The sequence below is a fragment of the Staurois parvus genome, unplaced genomic scaffold (assembly GCF_062004578.1).
Source record: "Staurois parvus isolate SC_StPar_1 unplaced genomic scaffold, SC_StPar_1.0 ptg000797l, whole genome shotgun sequence".
Classification (NCBI taxonomy): Eukaryota; Metazoa; Chordata; class Amphibia; order Anura; family Ranidae; genus Staurois; species Staurois parvus.
Window position 1 is genome coordinate 210,001 of NW_028318593.1, and position 19,898 is coordinate 229,898.

Below are 19,898 nucleotides of genomic sequence, written 5' to 3' on the forward strand. Positions count from 1 at the left end.
CAAGAGATGGTCAGAGACTGCAGACATGATACAAGAGATGGTCAGAGACTGCAGACATGATACAAGAGATGGTCAGAGACTGCAGATGTGATACAGGCAGGGGTGGACTGACAACACATGGGGCTCCCGGGCAATAGGGGATCATGGGGCCCCTGTGTCCTTGTCCAAGCCCAAAAGAGCCTATTAAAAAGGTACCAGGGGCATCTCATAGGGCCCCATACTGCCCCGGGCCCTCGGGCAGTGCCCGAGTTTCCAAATGGTCAGTCCGCCCCTGGATACAGGAGATGGTCAGAGACTGCAAACATGACACAAGAGATGGTCAGAGACTACAGACATGATACAGGAGATGGACAGAGACTGCAAACATGATATAACAGATGGTCAGAGACTGCAGACATGATACAAGAGATGGTCAGAGACTGCAGAAATGATACAAGAGATGGTCAGAGACTGCAGAAATGATACAAGAGATGGTCAGAGACTGCAGACAGGATACAGGAGATGGTCAGAGATTGCAGACATGATACAGGAGATGGTCAGAGACTGCAGACATGATACAAGAGATGGTCAGAGACAGCAGACATGATACAGGAGATGGTCAGAGACTGCAGACATGATACAGGAGATGGTCAGAGATTGCAGACATGATACAGGAGATGGTCAGAGACTGCAGACATACTACAGGAGATGGACAGAGACTGCAAACATGATATAACAGATGGTCAGAGACTGCAGACAGGATACAGTAGATGGTCAGAGACTGCAGACATGACACAGGAGATGGTCATAAATTGCAGACATGATACAAGAGATGGTCAGAGACTGCAGACATGATACAGGAGATGGTCAGAGACTGCAGACATGATACAGGAGATGGTCAGAGACTGCAGACATGATACAGGAGATGGTCAGAGACTGCAGACATGATACAGGAGATGGTCAGAGACTGCAGACATGATACAAGAGATGGTCAGAGACTGCAGACATACTACAGGAGATGGTCAGAGACTGCAGACAGGATATAGGAGATGGTCAGAGACTGCAGACAGGATATAGGAGATGGTCAGAGACTGCAGACATGATACAGGAGATGGTCAGAGACTGCAGACATGATACAGGAGATGGTCAGAGACTGCAGACATGATACAGGAGATGGTCAGAGACTGTAGACATAGTACAGGAGATGGTCAGAGACTGCAGACATGGTACAGGAGAGGGTCAGAGACTGCAGACAGGATATAGGAGATGGTCAGAGACTGGGAACATGATTCTGTAGAGACTGCTACAGATCACTGCTATACCATGGCAATAGGAAAACACAGATTAGTGTCTGCAGGGGCCCCCACAAAGAGTTCCAGAGGTCAGGGGGAATATTATGAGGTAGGCTGGGTGGGGCCCCATGATTTTTAATAGTGGCCCCGGCTCTGACAACAGATTTATTAGAATTCCATACAGCGAACATCTAACTATGTATAGCCAGCCTTACTACTACCAGCTATACAAAGACCTGGATACTGAGAACCTTCACAGACACGTCTGACTTCTCGGTTGAGTAGAAACCATTTCCAACATGTTGCGCACCCTGGAGACAGCAGTCACAGACCTCCCACACGCTGTACAGGGACTCCTCCTCTTTGATGTTCAGGCTAATGAGGTGTCATTGACATATTAGCCGGCCTCTTATCACATCTCACCATCCTCTGTCTCTGGAGACCCCACAGAGGAGTCTCTATGACCCCCCCCCCCCCCCAGACACATGGGAATCTCCAATACAATCCATGGAAATCACCGTCTTCATTAGGAAGCCGGGGACATATATTCCCACTGATGACCCGCCTGCAGGAGACTGATACGCTTGTGTTGCAGATGGGGGTGAAATGAATGTTTCCATCCTATTCTGGAAGATGTCTTCTCCTCCCTCCCCCCCTTCATCCATAATGGACGACCTCTTATCTCCCACCCCAGCATGGCCGAGTCTGAGGGTGTCACACATTGCTGCTTAGTCTGGTTCACCGATTATTACCACAAGGTATTGCTGAGTGTGAAGACCTTCCATCTGCAGGACAATCCAAAGGGCAACAACGTGATTTACTCCATAATGTCCAACCTGATATCACAAGATGATGGCTAACTCTCATCTTTGGGGTTTTATAGTATACATCTGTTCTGAAGGTGTCACCCACTCCAAAGCACCTCTGAGTTGCAAGTAGAGTCTAGAGCAGTAGTCTCCAAACTGCAGTCCGGGAGCCGGATGCGGCCCTTTGCTTGCCTTTATCGGGCCCTTGTGGCACTTTACCTTCCACTTGTACAAGACACTATTCCTCCCACTGACACCAATGATGGGGCACTATTCCTCCCACTGACACCAATGATGGGGCACTATTCCTCCCACTGACACCAATGATGGGGCACTATTCCTCCCACTGACACCAATGATGGGGCACTATTCCTCCCACTGACACCAATGATGGGGCACTATTCCTCCCACTGACACCAATGATGGGGCGCTATTCCTCCCACTGACACCAATGCTGGGGCACTATTCCTCCCACTGACACCAATGATGGGGCGCTATTCCTCCCACTGACACCAATGATGGGGCACTATTCCTCCCACTGATACCAATGATGGGGCACTATTCCTCCCACTGATACTAATGATGGGGCGCTATTCCTCCCACTGACACCAAGGATGGGGCACTATTCCTCCTACTGATACCAATGATGGGACACTATCCCTCCCACTGACACCAAGGATGGGGCACTATTCCTCCCACTGATACCAATGATGGGGAGCTATTCCTCCCACTGACACCAATGATGGGGCGCTATTCCTCCCACTGACACCAATGATGGGGAGCTATTCCTCCCACTGACACCAATGATGGGGCGCTATTCCTCCCACTGACACCAATGATGGGGCCCTATTCCTCCCACTGACACCAATGATGGGGCACTATACCTCCCACTGATACCAATGATGGGGCGCTATTCCTCCCACTGACACCAATGATGGGGCGCTATTCCTCCCACTGACACCAATGATGGGGCACTATTCCTCCCACTGATACCAATGATGGGGCACTATTCCTCCCACTGACACCAATGATGGGGCACTATTCCTCCCACTGACACCAATGATGGGGCACTATTCCTCCCACTGATACCAATGATGGGGCACTATTCCTCCCACTGACACCAATGATGGGGCACTATTCCTCCCACTGATACCAATGATGGGGCACTATTCCTCCCACTGACACCAATGTTGGTGCGCTATTCCTCCCACTGACACCAATGATGGGGCACTATACCTCCCACTGATACCAATGATGGGGCGCTATTCCTCCCACTGACACCAATGATGGGGCACTATACCTCCCACTGACACCAATGATGGGGCACTATTCCTCCCACTGACACCAATGATGGTGCACTATTCCTCCCACTGACACCAATGACGGGGCGCTATTCCTCCCACTGACACCAATGATGGGGCACTATTCCTCCCTCTGACACCAATGATGGGGCGCTATTCCTCCCACTGACACCAATGATGGGGCACTATTCCTCCCACTGACACCAATGATGGGGCGCTATTCCTCCCACTGACACCAATGATGGGGCGCTATTCCTCCCACTGACACCAATGATGGGGCACTATTCCTCCCACTGACACCAATGATGGGGCACTATTCCTCCCACGGACACCAATGATGGGGCACTATTCCTCCCACGGACACCAATGATTGGACACTATTCCTTCCCCTCTAATACCAAAGATGCATTGTTTACTCCCACTGACACCAGGATAATTTCTACTTCCAATGGCCCCATTTCTAAATTCTGAAGCACCCCATCATTGGTGTCAGTGGGAGGAATAGTGCCCCATCATTGGTGTCAGTGGGGGGAATAGTGCCCCATCATTGGTATCAGTGGGAGGAATAGTGCCCCATCATTGGTATCAGTGGGAGGAATAGTGTCCCATCAATGGTGTCAGTGGGAGGAATAGTGCCCCATCATTGGTGTCAGTGGGAGGGATAGTGCCCCATCATTGGTGTTAGTGGGGGGAATAGTGCCCCACCATAGAACATAGCCTTGGCGGCAAGCTGCACATGCTCAGTTTGGTGTGCATTGCTAGAGAGGGTGCATTTGATCAGCACAGGGCCAGTCAGTGCTGCCCAGAAAGTGGGTAAGGGGTTATGCAGCCTCATAGGGCAGTCAGAGCAGAATGAAAACCCCTCCTTCAAGATTAACCAGTGCTCTGCTGGACACTGATAGAAGTCACAAGACTGCTATATACTGCTGACGAGAAAAGGGATTTATAAGTTTATATTTACTAAAATAATTACATTTCCATATTCTGTGTACTGTGGGAGACCAGATATAGTGAATGCGGGGTCCGGGGAGAGCGGATATAGTGAATGCGGGGTCCGGGGAGAGCAGATATAGGGAATGCGGGGTCCGGGGAGAGCGGATATAGTGAATGCGGGGTCTGGGGACACCAGGGGTCCAGGGAGACCAGATATAGTGAATGCGGTGTCCGGGGAGACCAGATATAGTGAATGCGGTGTCCGGGGAGAGCGGATATAGTGAATGTGGGGTCCGGGGAGAGCGGATATAGTGAATGCGGGGTCCGGGGAGAGCGGTTATAGTGAATGCGGGGTCCGGGGAGAGCGGATATAGTGAATGCGGGGTCCGGGGAGAGCAGATATAGTGAATGCGGGGTCCGGGGAGACCGGATATAGTGAATGCCGGGTCCGGGGAGACCGGATATAGTGAATGCCGGGTCCGGGGAGACCAGATATAGTGAATGCGGGGTCCGGGGAGAGCGGATATAGTGAATGCGGGGTCCGGGGAGAGCGGATATAGTGAATGCGGGGTCCGGGGAGAGCGGATATAGTGAATGCGGGGTCCGGGGAGAGCGGATATAGTGAATGCGGGGTCCGGGGAGAGCGGATGTAGTGAATGCGGGGTCCGGGGAGAGCGGATGTAGTGAATGCGGGGTCCGGGGAGAGCGGATGTAGTGAATGCGGGGTCCGGGGAGAGCGGATGTAGTGAATGCGGGGTCCGGGGAGAGCGGATATAGTGAATGCGGGGTCCGGGGAGAGCGGATATAGTGAATGCGGGGTCCGGGGAGAGCGGATGTAGTGAATGCAGGGTCCGGGGAGAGCGGATGTAGTGAATGCGGGGTCCGGGGAGAGCGGATATAGTGAATGCGGGGTCCGGGGAGAGCGGATGTAGTGAATGCAGGGTCCGGGGAGAGCGGATATAGTGAATGCGGGGTCCGGGGAGAGCGGATATAGTGAATGCGGGGTCCGGGGAGAGCGGATGTAGTGAATGCGGGGTCCGGGGAGAGCGGATGTAGTGAATGCGGGGTCCGGGGAGAGCGGATGTAGTGAATGCGGGGTCCGGGGAGAGCGGATGTAGTGAATGCGGGGTCCGGGGAGAGCGGATATAGTGAATGCGGGGTCCGGGGAGAGCGGATATAGTGAATGCGGGGTCCGGGGAGAGCGGATGTAGTGAATGCGGGGTCCGGGGAGAGCGGATGTAGTGAATGCGGGGTCCGGGGAGAGCAGATATAGTGAATGCGGGGTCCGGGGAGAGCGGATATAGTGAATGCGGGGTCCGGGGAGAGCGGATATAGTGAATGCGGGGTCCGGGGAGAGCGGATATAGTGAATGCGGGGTCCGGGGAGAGCGGATGTAGTGAATGCGGGGTCCAGGGAGAGCGGATATAGTGAATGCGGGGTCCGGGGAGAGCGGATGTAATGAATGCGGGGTCCGGGGAGAGCGGATATAGTGAATGCGGGGTCCGGGGAGAGCGGATGTAGTGAATGCGGGGTCCAGGGAGAGCGGATATAGTGAATGCGGGGTCCGGGGAGAGCGGATATAGTGAATTTCGGGGTCCGGGGAGAGCGGATATAGTGAATGCGGGGTCCGGGGAGAGCGGATATAGTGAATGCGGGGTCCGGGGAGAGCGGATATAGTGAATGCGGGGTCTGAGGAGACCAGATATAGAGAATGCAGGGTCCGGAGGTTTAGTAACACTTTACCACCTTGGGAAGGTGAGGCGATTGGGAGGTGGTAAAAGTTTGGCTCAAGACAGTGTTTTTAATCCCCCCCAAACCACGTCTAAATAAGCCCCAATTTGGCTGCATGGTATACGCCTTTCATGATTCACCTGCCCAGCTATGACGTACTAAGCAGCAAACTGTCTAGGGGTCCTTTCACATGTTTTTTTCATCAGTTTACATCTGTTTATTTTTATCAGTTTACATCCGTTTTTCATCCGTTCTGTTTTTTTTTTTTTACGTTAGGAAAATATGGATTTCTTCAGTTCAAAATAATGGATGTTAATGGATGTAAACAGACGATCATCCGTTTACATCCGCTAGTCCAGGGCTTGAAATTTCCACTTGCCTGCTTGCAAATGGCGAGTGGAAATTATGGTGGGGGCGAGTGTGTCCCCAGGGCAGGGGCGTATCTACCTCGAGGCACCGCTCCCCGGGAGAAGGGACCTTTTGGGCAGTAGCGGACAGAGCCATGCAGGGTTGCCAGCAGCGGTACCCTTGCAGTGGCCCGGACAGCAGGAGGATCGATGTGGGGGAGGGCAGTTGCAGAGCGATGCTCCTGTACCTCTCCCTCCAGCAACTGACAAGCCGGGACCAGAGAGAGGAGAGGAATAGGCCGGAGGAGGTGAGCTGTGCTGTGTTCTGTGGGATCTTTTCGCCTTCCTCCCTACACTGACAGATCGTATGGGGCTGCAACCCCCCCCCCCCCTTTTCCTGCTGCCTGGAGATCAGCAACCCTTGGAGAAGGTGTTTGTGTGCAGACCCATACAATGTGAGAAAGGAAGAGAGAGAGAAGAGGAAGAGAGAGGAGGAGAGAAGAGAGGGAGAGAGAGAGAAGGGAAAGAGAGAGAGGGGGAGAGAGAGAGTGAGAGAGAAGAGGGGGGAGAAGAGAGGGGGAGACATAGTAGAGAGGGAGAGAGAGGGGGGAGAGAGGGGGAGAGAAAGAGGGAGGGGGGGAGAAAAGAGAGGGGGGAGAGAGAGAGAAGGGGGGGGGGGGGAAGAGAGGGGGGGACAAAGAAGAGAGGGAGAGAGAGAGAGAAGATGTTTATTTCTGTGTATGTACATGTATCTGTGTGTATGCGTGTCTGTACATGCCTGTGTGTGTACATGTTTCTCTGTGCGTGTGTGTATATGTTTCTGTGTGTATGTACATGTCTGTGTGTGTGTACATGTTTCTGTGTGTATGCGTGTCTGTACGTGCCTGTGTGTTTACATGTGTCTCTGTGCGTGTGTGTATATGTTTCTGTGTGTATGTGTGTTTGTATGTACATGTCTGTGTGTGTGTACATGTTTCTGTGTGTATGTACATGTCTGTGTGTGTGTACATGTTTCTGTGTGTATGTACATGTCTGTGTGTGTGTACATGTTTCTGTGTGTATGTACATGTCTGTGTGTATGTGTGTTTGTATGTACATGTCTGTGTGTATATGTTTCTGTGTGTATGTACATGTCTGTGTGTGTGTACATGTTTCTGTGTGTATGTACATGTCTGTGTGTGTGTACATGTTTCTGTGTGTATGTACATGTCTGTGTGTGTGTACATGTGTCTCTGTTTGTGTGTGTTGGTGGCGAGTAACTCTAAGGCCTGGCTAGTAGCTCACGACTTGAACTTTTAAGCCCTGCTCTAGTTCATAGACATACATGGGTGTCCGTTTTCCAACCGTAAACGGACAGATGAGAAAACATGCATACGGAACATCCGTGTAAAAGGGGCCTAACATAGAAAGTAATGTGACATTTCCCCATGAGTACGAAGTAGGTAACATTGTAAATGTTTCCCCGTTTGATATTTTCTGCGACAACAGAGCAGTTCGGTTACAATGTACTAACAGTTGTGGATCCGACACACATTCATCATTTTAATAAGTAATTTATTTTCAAAGAAGTAAACAATAATGACATCTCACAGACAACAATGGATCTGTCACGGAATTCCACATGACCAGCGGAGGCAAATCTTGCCACCAAAATACACGCAGGCAAATATTGCAAACGACGACGTGAATTATATTCAACCTTTATAACATTTACTGCAAATATTGCAGAACATCCGGTGTTTGTCCTTCACAAGAAGGACGATCGGTAAGAAGGACGATCGGTAAGAAGGACGATCGGTAAGAAGGACGATCGGTAAGAAGGATGATCACACGGTGATTACAATTGTAGACATCATTATTATAATGGTACATGAATAGAAGTCACTGAATATCAATGAGGAATGCTTCACGCTTTACTGATTTACTTTTTATATTCCTTGCACGCGATTGGGTGTTCTTGGCAGAGTGAAGCTTCACCTTATTGGCTAAGCTCTGCGGCAACTGCACTTTGCAAAAGTGCTCAGTCTATTGGTCCCTCGGTAAATGAACCCCTTAATATCAGCATGTGTGAAATATACTCTGGTTTTAATATAAAACACAATCAATACTGCTCAGGGGCGGACTAACAACTCATGGGGCCCCTGGGCAATAGGGGATCATGGGGCCCCTGTGTCCTTGCCCAAACTCAAAAAAGCCTATGAAAAAGGTACCAGGGGCATCTCATGGGGCCCCCTACTGACCCCGGGCCCTCAGGCAGTGCCTGAGTTTCCAAATGGTCAGTCCACCCCTGATACTGGTTCAAAATGGGCTTAAATGTTGACCTGAAGCAACCAAACCAGAGGCTTACATTTTGTCCTAAGGTCTTAAAAGAAAAAAATGATAGCTGCGATTTGATTGGTTGCTGTAGACCAGGGGCAGACTGACCATTCAGACGCTCGAGCGCTGCCCGAGAGCCCAGGGTCAGTAGGGGGCCCCACGAGATGCCCCTGGTACCTTTCATAGGCTTTTTTGGGAGTGGTTTGAGTGTGGGCGAGGACACAGGGGCCCCATGATCCCCTATTGTCCAGGGGGCCCCATGAGTTGTCAGTCCGCCCCTGCTGTAGACCAAACTGGTGGCCCTGCAGCTGTTGCCAAACTACAAGTCCCATCATGCCTCTGTCTTTTTCGGGGTCACTGTCAATCTTGCAATGCCTCGTGGGACTTGGCAACAGCTGGAGGGCCACCAGTTTGACCCCCGTGCTGTAGACACCAGGTCATAGGCCCAGCTGAATAATACTCTGTACCCTTAGGGTAGACATGCATACATATACATACTGTATACATGACGCGTGTTCCATATTAGAAACCTCAAAACAACAATATAATCATCAGACTAATAATCATCTGACTTTCTAGCTTGATAATAAAGCCAATACAGCCAATTCCATACAGGAACACGAAAAAGCTGAGATCTGATCCCAACATAAAATCTAAAGTAGTATAAAGTCATCTGATGATTACGTTACGTTACATAGAACTTTACTCTCAATCCCTAAGATGAGATACGATGACGGGGATCAGATCCCTACGTACAGCTGTCAGGTCAGGTATGCTCCTTGTACACCCAACTCATTGTACTCAGCTCACAGTCCTGAGAAGTGTAGACAAGTCTCTACCAGGGTCTCCATGGGGTTTTGCTGCTGTCTGGAGCACCAGGCTTGCTGGGGGTCTGTGAGACGGGGAATGTGGAAGGACAGAGAGCGCCGGTCACCGTCTGAGCCCCATGGAGGTTCTGCAGCAGCTGTAGTTGGACATCTGCCTGTGTGTGCAGGGATAGGAAGCTCACGGAGTCCTGGATGCAGGTGGAGTAGCCATCTCTATGGGCTTGGCTGGAGGCATCTGGAATAGACAAGACACATGTCAGTTATATGAGGTCCACTGTCATCTTCTACAACCCTCAATCCTAACATCTCTCAGCAAGACCTACAAGATCTAGAAGGAGGAGGACACTTACTTCTCTCAGCCATGTGCTGCTGCAGGAAGGTGACCGTCATCTCCAGTATGTCGGCCTTCTCCGGTTTGGAGGGCAGTTGATGTTTCTGGAACTCTTTCTCCAGTAGGAGACGCAGCTGCTCGATGCTGCTGTTAATGCGATCTCTCCTCATCTTCTCAATGACGGGCTTCCTCAGCTGCACAAAAGAAGATAAGAGCTGGTTAGTGACCACATAGTGACTGCACGGATACAGAGACTAATGTCAGGAGAAACATGAATAAAGTTGGAGGGAAAGCTAAGAGGACATTGAATGGAAAGACATAGAGGGGTAACAGGACAAGGGCTTCCTGAGCTGTACAAAGAAAGACACATGATGGTTAGTGATTGCATAATGATTGTAGAAATAAAGACTAACTTCAAGAGGAAAAATAATGACTTGGGGGAAACGTAAGAGAAGGCTGAATGGTAAGACCTCAGTAGATGACAGAACTTGGAGGTGCCAGGATGTGAAGATCTAGGGGGACATTGGATGGGAAGACTAAGAGGGGTGAAATGATGATCTTGGAGCTGCTAGAAGGGAAGATTTAGAGGGGTGACAGGCTGAGAAAATCTAGGGAAGTGACAAGATGAGAGATCTTGGAGGGACACTGTGGATGGGAAGACCTAGAGGGGTGATAGGATGATTTTGGAAATGTCAGGATTTGAGAGATACAGCACAAGATAGGAAGATCTAGTGGGGTGACAAGATAAGAGATCTTGGTGGAGGCCATTGGATAGGAAGACCTAGAGGGGTGATAGGATGATTTTGAAAATGTCAGGATTCAAGAAATACAGGACAAGATGGGAAGATCTAGTGGGGTGACAAGATAAGAGATCTTGGTGGAGGCCATTGGATAGGAAAACCTAGAGGGGTGATATGATGATCTTTGAGATGTCAGGTTTGGAGAGATACGGGACAAGATAGGAAGATCTAGAGGGGAGACAGTACATGAGGTCTTGAAGGTATGGGAATGGGAAGATATAGAGGGGTGACAGAACGAGAGGCCTTGTAGATGCCAAATGGGGAGATCTAGGAGTTAAGGGTGGGAAGATCTACATGGCATTAGATGCAAAAATCTAGTGGGATGACAGGATAAGGGATTCTGAAATTGCTTAGATGGGAAGAGCTAGAAGGACAGGATGGAAGCTCTAGAAGAATGAAAGGATGGGGATCTTGGAGGTGCCAAATGGGAAGATCTAGGAGGACAGCATGGAAGATCTAGAGGGATGACAAGATGAGCATCTTGGATGTGCCAGCATGGGAAGACCTAGGAGGACAGCATGGAAGATCTAGAGGGATGACAGGATGAGTATCTTGAATGTGCCAGGATGGGAAGATCTAGGAGGCCAGGCTGGAAGATCTAGAGGGATGACAGGATGAGGATCTTGGATGTGCCAACATGGGAGGATCTAGGAGGACAGGATGGAAGTCTAGAGGGATGACAGAGTGAGGATTTTGCATGTGCCAGCATGGTAAGGTCTAGGAGGACAGGATGGAAGATCTAGAGGGATGACAGGGTGAGGATCTTGGATGTGCCAGCATGGGAAGATCTAGGAGGACAGGATGGAAGATCTAGAGGGATGACAGGTTGAGGATCTTGGATGTGCCAGGATGGGAAGATCTAGAAGGACAGGATGGAAGATCTAGAGGGATGACAGGGTGAGGATCTTGGATGTGCCAGCATGGGAAGATCTAGGAGGACAGGATGGAAGATCTAGAGGATCTTGGAGACATGAGGATGAGAAGATCTTGGAAAACAATGAAAAATTAAACAAGCTAACAGGAATCTAGAGAAAAACTTACTTTTCTGGGTTGCTTGGTTAGCTGGCGGTCAGCACAGTGCAGTAGAGGGCTGCTGGAAGGAGCCATGATGTACGGACAGTGAGTGTAGAGCAGTTCTTAGGCTCGGTGTCCTCTCTGTTGAAGGGATTTCAGCGATGTGAAGTCACACAGCTCACCCTCCCCTCTATATACCCCTCTCTCTGCATAATAATGTGTGAGGATCAGACTTTGCAGAGGTTCCCACACTCAGCAGCCAATCACAGAGCAGCGAGGACAATGGACGTGTGTCACACTGCAAGGTGGCATCTGGAGCCTCTAATAGAAGCTCATAATGTAGGATGCAGGGGGCAAGCTGTAGGAAAGAAGTGTGGGAAAGACCTGCTTCAGGATGCCCTTTAACATGTGACATATTGCAGAATCCACTTTGACTTTTTATTGATAATGAAGAGCTGGAGGGTTAGTGCAATATTTATAAAGCTAAAAAAAATAAACACTTTATTCTGTTTTTTTTTAGTAGACGCTTTCTCATGGGGCTTTTTGGAGGCAAATCAACACATATATTATATATATCATTTTCATTGTATTCAATTTGCACAAATAAAAACGTATTCCTACACAAAAAAACATATAAAAAGGAAAAAAAAAACCTTTTTTTATACAAAGCACTGATTTTACCAGTGTCAGTTTTATACAAATATAATCAATTTAAAAGTTTCAACCAAAATCTTCCAAGGGGCTAATCAGCAATTTCAGCAGCGGTGGGAGAGGACGACCCCCCCCCCCTCCCCTCCTGCTGCTCGACGACGTTTCTCGGGCTCGCCGTTAAAACAGGCGCGACCGAGAAAAGACCTGACGAGTGCAGCCGGCTGGTCACCGAGGCGATGAGAGACTATATTGTCTCTAAATGCCTCTATGGCGTTGGAGGACCGGAAAAGCGTCATGACGTCACATTCGGTCTGGGGCGGATGTAAACAAATTTTTTTTTTTTCTTTAAGCAAAAGATTTTAAAAACATTTATTTTGATCTTTTGCTTTTAAAGGTAAAAGAGAGATTTGGGGTCTTTTTGACATGTCATGCTTATTTCTGTTACAAGGGATGTTTACATGTAATAGGAATAAAAGTGATTAAATCGAGTGAGAGCAATAATTCGAGCGCTAGGTTTCCTCTGTGACTCTAAACAGATGGTGGGGTCGGAATTTGGCATAAACAACATGAAAACATAGATCCATCCTGCCTTGTATCAACGGTTCAGGCTGGTGGTGTCATGGTGTGGGGGAGATTCTCTTGGCACTAGTAAGGTGGTCCATCATGAATGCTGCTGTCAGGCTCATCCACCTTACCAACCGTTCAGTGCCTGCTACCCCTCTCTGCCAATCCCTCCACTGACCTCCACTCAGTGTCCTCCACCCCTCTCTGCCAATCCCTCCACTGACCTCCACTCAGTGTCCTCCACCCCTCTCTGCCAATCCCTCCACTGACCTCCACTCAGTGTCCTCCACCCCTCTCTGCCAATCCCTCCACTGGCCTCCATTCAGTGTCCTCCACCCCTCTCTGCCAATCCCTCCACTGGCCTCCATTCAGTGTCCTCCACCCCTCTCTGCCAATCCCTCCACTGGCTTCCATTCAGTGTCCTCCACCCCTCTCTGCCAATCCCTCCACTGACCTCCACTCAGCGTCCTCCACCCCTCTCTGCCAATCCCTCCACTGACCTCCACTAAGTGTCCTCCACCCCTCTCTGCCAATCCCTCCACTGACCTCCACTCAGTGTCCTCCACCCCACTCTGCCAATCCCTCCACTGGCCTCCATTCAGTGTCCTCCACCCCTCTCTGCCAATCCCTCCACTGGCTTCCATTCAGTGTCCTCCACCCCTCTCTGCCAATCCCTCCACTGGCTTCCATTCAGTGTCCTCCACCCCTCTCTGCCAATCCCTCCGCTGGCATCCATTCAGTGTCCTCCACCCCTCTCTGCCAATCCCTCCACTGGCTTCCACTCAATGTCCTCCACCCCTCTCTGCCAATCCCTCCACTGACCTCCACTCAGTGTCCTCCATCCCTCTCTGCCAATCCCTCCACTGGCCTCCACTCAGTGTCCTCCACCCCTCTCTGCCAATCCCTCCACTGGCCTCCATTCAGTGTCCACCACCCCTCTCTGCCAATCCCTCCACTGGCCCCCATTCAGTGTCCTCCACCCCTCTCTGCCAATCCCTCCACTGGCCCCCATTCAGTGTCCTCCACCCCTCTCTGCCAATCCCTCCACTGGCCCCCATTCAGTGTCCTCCACCCCTCTCTGCCAATCCCTCCACAGGCCTCCACTCGCTCAACGAATAAAATTCAAAATACTAACAACAACTTACAAAGCCATCCAAAACTCTTCCCCCAGCTATATCACCAACCTGGTCTCAAAATAGCAACCAAACCGCTCTCTTCAATCCTCCGAAGACCTTCTGCTCTCTAGTTACCGTGTCACCTCCTCCCATGCTCACCTCCAGGACTTCTCCTGAGCTTCTCCCATCCTATGGAACTCCCTACCCCAAGCGGTCTCCTAATCTATCCACTTTTAGATGATCCCTGAAATCCTTCCTCTTTAAAGAAACCTATCCTGCTTCTACCTAGTCATCTGCATTTTATTTCCTCCATCAGCTCACCCTTCCTCCTAGATTGTAAGCTCCCAGGATCAGGGCCCTCTGTTTCCTCTTGTACCAGATTGTATTGTAACTGTAAAGTCTGCCTTCATTTTGTAAAGCGCTGAGCAAACTGTTGGTACCATATAAATCCTCTATAATAATAATAACAATAATAATAATAAAGGTCCCGGTGAGTACATGTGCCATAGAACTCCCTCAAAATCCAAAAGCTTCGGGAACCTCCCTAAACACGACGATTGATCTTGGAGTCTATGGAGAGAGATGTGCAGACATCTCCGATGGTCCTTCAACCTTTCTGATCACTTCTCCTCCTCCACAAGCCTCAGCTGTTGGCTCCCCGCATACATTAGACTTTGTTCTAATTCATTCGACATTTATGGCCATTATCAGGACCTAATATCATGGTTACAATTCATTAGCAGATCGGAGGTCCCTGGTGAATGAAGAAGATGGATGGGGTATCTGAAGAAGAGGAAGAATGGAGCCATTGATTTCACCTTTGAGTACAACACAAACGTATCAGTCTGATCCAGATGTATCGCTGGTGAACCTATATCTGGGGCCATCTAATGAAGATGGTGACTTCCATTGATCGTATTGGAGATTCCCATATGTCTGGGAAGTGATGTTCATAGAGGCTCCTCTGAGAGGTCTCCAGAGACAGAGGATGCTGTGGTGTGATAAGAGACTGTCTAGATGTCATTGACACCTCATTACCATGAACATCAAAGGCTGACACCACCTCCCTATAGACCATCCTCTGGACCAGAGGGGATAGATTGGTGAGGAATTAAATGTAATAGTCCCCGTGTCCTATTATTTATTGTTGTCAAACTACACAAAGAGAATTTGGACTTCTTGTACCAAGTATTGTGGAGTCCTCTAGTATCCCAGTACTACCAGGGGCAGACTGACAACTCATGGGGCCCCTGGGCAATAGGGGATCATGGGGCCCCTGTGTCCTTGAACAAAATCAAAAAAGCCTATGAAAATGGTACCAGGGGCATCTCATGGGGCCCCCTACTGACCCCGGACCCTCAAGTTTCCAAATGGTCAGTCCGCCCCTGAGTACTACGCAGGTTCACTTTATAGGAGGCACCTTAGGAAGTCTTCAGGCACCTTGCTCTACACTCCACCGCCACCCCAATGCAACAATGGAACCCCAAGAATGAATTCGTATTTCTGGATATGGGGAGAACACCTGATAGTTCCCCTGCCCCCCTGAAAAATCATCACCCTCACCTGGAACAGCCAATTACAAGGCTCCAGTGCTGTCCTTCTCTTGACTGCTGAGCTTCTTTTGGATTTTGATGTGTAGAAAATGAAAACTTACACATAGATGTTGGAGCTCCAAGTCAGAGGCAGTGGGGGGAGTGCAGGGGCGGAAAACATGCCAGTGCTGCCTGTTTAAAGAAGTACCTCAGTCTTCTTGAATTTCAACCCCACATTCTACTATCAGCACCACCATCTTTTTTTTTAGTCTGCGCATGTATCAAGTCCCTGGATAAAGACAACATGTTTCAGAGGGCGTGGTCTCATTTATCAATTACTTTGGACTTGATAAAGGAGGCATTGCCCTCCAAAACATGTTGGCTTACCCTCACATACCCCATCAGCAGCCAGCTGCTCGCATCAGCTGACCCTAGGCACAGCGCTGGCTTGTCCTGTGGCTGGGGAGGATTCCTGTGTACACTTACCGGCCACTTTATTAGGTCCACCTTGCTAGTGCCAAGAAAATCTCCCCCACACCATGACACCACCACCAGCCTAAACCGCTGATACAAGGCAGGATGGATCCACCACACCATGACACCACCACCAGCCTGAACCATTGATACAAGGCAGGATGGATCCACCACACCATGACACCACCACCACCAGCCTGAACCATTGATACAAGGCAGGATGGATCCACCACACCATGACACCACCACCACCAGCCTGAACCATTGATACAAGGCAGGATGGCTCCACCACACCATGACACCACCACCACCAGCCTGGACCATTGATACAAGGCAGGATTGATCCCCCACACCATGACACCACCACCACCAGCCTGAACCATGGATACCAGGCAGGATTGATCCCCCACACCATGACACCACCACCAGCCTGAGCCATTGATACAAGGCAGGATGGATCCACCACACCATGACACCACCACCCCCAGCCTGAACCATTGGTACAAGGCAGGATGGATCCACCACACCATGACACCACCAACATGAGCCATTGATACAAGGCAGGATGGATCCACCACACCATGACACCACCACCACCAGCCTGAACCATTGATACAAGGTAGGATTGATCCCCCACACCATGACACCACCACCAGCCTGAGCCATTGATACAAGGCAGGATGGATCCACCACACCATGACACCACCACCCCCAACCTGAACCATTGGTACAAGGCAGGATGGATCCCCCACACCATGACACCACCACCAGCCTGAACCGTTGATACAAGGCAGGATGGATCCATGCTTTCATGTTGTTGACGCCAAATTCTGACCCTACCATCTTAATGTCGCAGCAATCAGTCTGCCCATTCTCCTCTGACATCAACAAGGCATTTTCCTCCACACAACTGCCACTCACTGGATATTTTCTCTTTTTCGGACCATTCTCTGTAAACCCTAGAGATGGTTGTGCATGAAAATCCCAGTAAATCAGCAGATTTTGAAATACTCAGACCAGCCCCGTCTGGCACCAACAAACATGCCACGTTCAAAGCCACTTAAATCCCCTTTCTTCCCCATTCTGATATTCAGTTTGAACTTCAGCAAGTTGTCTTCACCGCGTCTAGATGCCTAAATGCATTGGATTTAGGCATATTAAACACAGTCCAGATGCGTTTCCAATGCGTTTTTGCATGCATGGTTTTGATGTGTTTTTGGCACTTTTTTCTGTGTTCCAGTGCATTTTTGATGCGTTCCGGTTCATTTTTTCCTCCTCTCTTTTTGGCCCCTTTCACATGGATGTTCCGATTGGGTCCACCTGCCTGCTTTTCAAGTGGACCTGATCGGAACCTCCATTCTCCTCTATGGAGCGGCGGGTGTAAACGGACATCCAATCCTATCCGACCCACAAGAGAGGGATGGATGGGGATCTAGTTCCCCTTCCATCTGTCGGATCGGGTCAGAAGGAAATGGCTCTAAATTGCTCCATTGAGGGCCGGTGCACACCATAGAAACGCAGTCCAGATGCATTTCGGACGCTTTTCTGCATGCGTGGTTTTGATGCGTTTTTGGCACCTTTTTTATGTGTTCCAGTGCGTTTTGGATGTATTCCGGTTCATTTTTCCTCCTCTCTTTTTGCCCCCTTTCACATGGACATTCCGATCGGGTCCACCTGCCTGTTTTTCAAGCGGACCCGATCGGAACCTCCTTTCTCCTCTATGGAGCGGCAGGTGTAAACGGACATCCAATCCGATACGACCCGCAAAAAAGAGACGGATGGGGATCTAGTTCCCCTTCCATCCGTCGGATCGGGTCGGAAGGAAAGGGATCTAAATTGCTCCTTTGAGGGTCGGTGCACACTATAGAAACGAAGTCCAGATGTGTTTTGGATGCTTTTCTGCATGTGTGGTTTTGACGCGTTTTTGACACTTTTTAATGCGTTCCAGTGCGTTTTTGATGTGTTCCGGTTCATTTTCTCCCCCTTCTCTTTTTGTCCCCTTTCACATGGATGTTCCGATCGGGTCCACCTGCCTGCTTTTCAAGCGGACCCAATCGGAACCTCCATTCTCCTCTATGAAGCGGCGGGTGTAAACGGACATCCAATCTGGGTCGGAAGGAAACGGACAGGCGGTTCCGTTTCCATCTGACCACCTGTTGAGGACAGCAAGCTGCTCTGTGTCCGCCCTGCAGCAACGGAGCAGACACAGTCCTGTCATCCGCTTGCTCAGCGGGGATCAGCGGAGATATCCCTTCCCCCCCTCCGCGCTGAGCAAGCGGATCCACTAAACGGCTCCGCCCCATGTGAAAGGACCCTGTCAATAGGGACGTGTGCTCCAGTGCGTTTTTGGTGCGTTCCGGGGTGTTTTTGATGCCAGTTCACACTACATGCGTTTCAGTGTGTTTTTTTTTCTCTGCATCCAAAACGCACGGAAAGTAGGTGATATAGTTGTCAGTGTCATAGTTCACAGGTGGGATGTGCAGTGACCTGCTCGGCATATACAAACAATAAAAATAAATAATTCTGGCCAACGTTCCTAAATGCACCCAAACGTGTTGGAACAATTGCAGCTTAGGTGCGTTTATGACGCCGATGTTCTCCTGTCGGGAGAAATAGAATTTACAATAGATCTGAGCGCATGAAGCCTTTTAGCGGATCATTTATCAGGCCTCACGGTGGTGTCCCCAGGACAGGAAGTGGACAGTTTGTTGGTGAATGGGTGACGCGGTGTCCCCGGGACGGGAAGTGGAAAGCTTGTAGGTGAATGGGAGACACGGTGTCCCCGGGACGGGACGTGGACAGTTTGTTGGTGAATGGGTGACACGGTGTCCCCGGGACGGGAAGTGGACAGTTTGTTGGTGAATGGGTGACACGGTGTCCCCGGGACGGGAAGTGGACAATTTGTTGCTGAATGGGTGACACGGTGTCCCGGAACAGGAAGTGGACAGTTTGTTGGTGAATGGGTGACACGGTGTTCCTGGGACGGGAAGTGGACAATTTGTTGCTGAATGGGTGACACGGTGTCCCGGAACAGGAAGTGGACAGTTTGTTGGTGAATGGGTGACACGGTGTTCCTGGGACGGGAAGTGGACAGCTTGTTGGTGAATGGGTGACACGTGTCCCCGGGACGGGAAGTGGACAGTTTGTTGGTGAATGGGTGACACGGTGTCCCCGGGACGGGTAGTGGACAGTTTGTTGATGAATGGGTGACACGGTGTCCCCGGGAAGGGAAGTGGACAGTTTGTTGGTGAATGGGTGACACGGTCTCCCCGGGACGGGAAGTGGACAGTTTGTTGGTGAATGGGTGACGCGGTGTCCCCGGGACGGGAAGTGGACAGTTTGTTGGGGAATGGGCGACACGGTGTCCCCAGGGATGGGAAGTGGACAGCTTGTTGGTGAATGGGCGACACGGTGTCCCCGGGATGGGAAGTGGACAGTTTGTTGGTGAATGGGTGACATGGTGTCCCCGGGATGGGAAGTGGACAGCTTGTTGGTGAATGGGTGACACGGTGTCCCCGGGACGGGAAGTGGACAGTTTCTTTGTGAATGGGTGACACGGTGTCCCTGGGATGGGAAGTGGACAGCTTGTTGGTGAATGGGTGACACGGTGTCCCTGAACGGGAAGTGGACAGCTTGGTGAATGGGTGACATGGTGTCCCTGGGACGGGAAGTGGGCAGCTTGTTGGTGAATGGGTGACACGGTGTCCCCGGGACGGGAAGTGGACAGCTTGTTGGTGAATGGGTGACACGGTGTCCCCGGGACGGGAAGTGAACAGTTTGTTGGTTAGTGGGTGACACGGTGTCCCCGGGACAGGAAATTGACAGTTTGTTGGTGAATGGGTGACACGGTGTCCCCAGGACGGGAAGTGGACAGTTTGTTGGTGA

At 50.3% G+C, this 19,898-nt stretch overlaps 1 protein-coding gene across 1 annotated transcript; it reads right to left on the reverse strand.

Annotated features, from left to right (window-relative positions):
- Nucleotides 1-7,926: 7,926 nt before the first annotated feature.
- LOC149444239 (transcription factor HES-5-like) lies at nt 7,927-11,855 on the reverse strand. Its single transcript, XM_089654771.1, has 3 exons — nt 11,705-11,855; nt 9,883-10,057; nt 7,927-9,767 (listed from the first exon to the last, which is right to left on the reverse strand). The coding sequence occupies exons 1-3, from the start codon at nt 11,768-11,770 to the stop codon at nt 9,541-9,543; spliced, it is 468 nt and encodes a 155-aa protein (XP_089510897.1). The 5' UTR covers nt 11,771-11,855; the 3' UTR covers nt 7,927-9,540.
- Between the last annotated feature and the right edge of the window lie 8,043 nt (nt 11,856-19,898).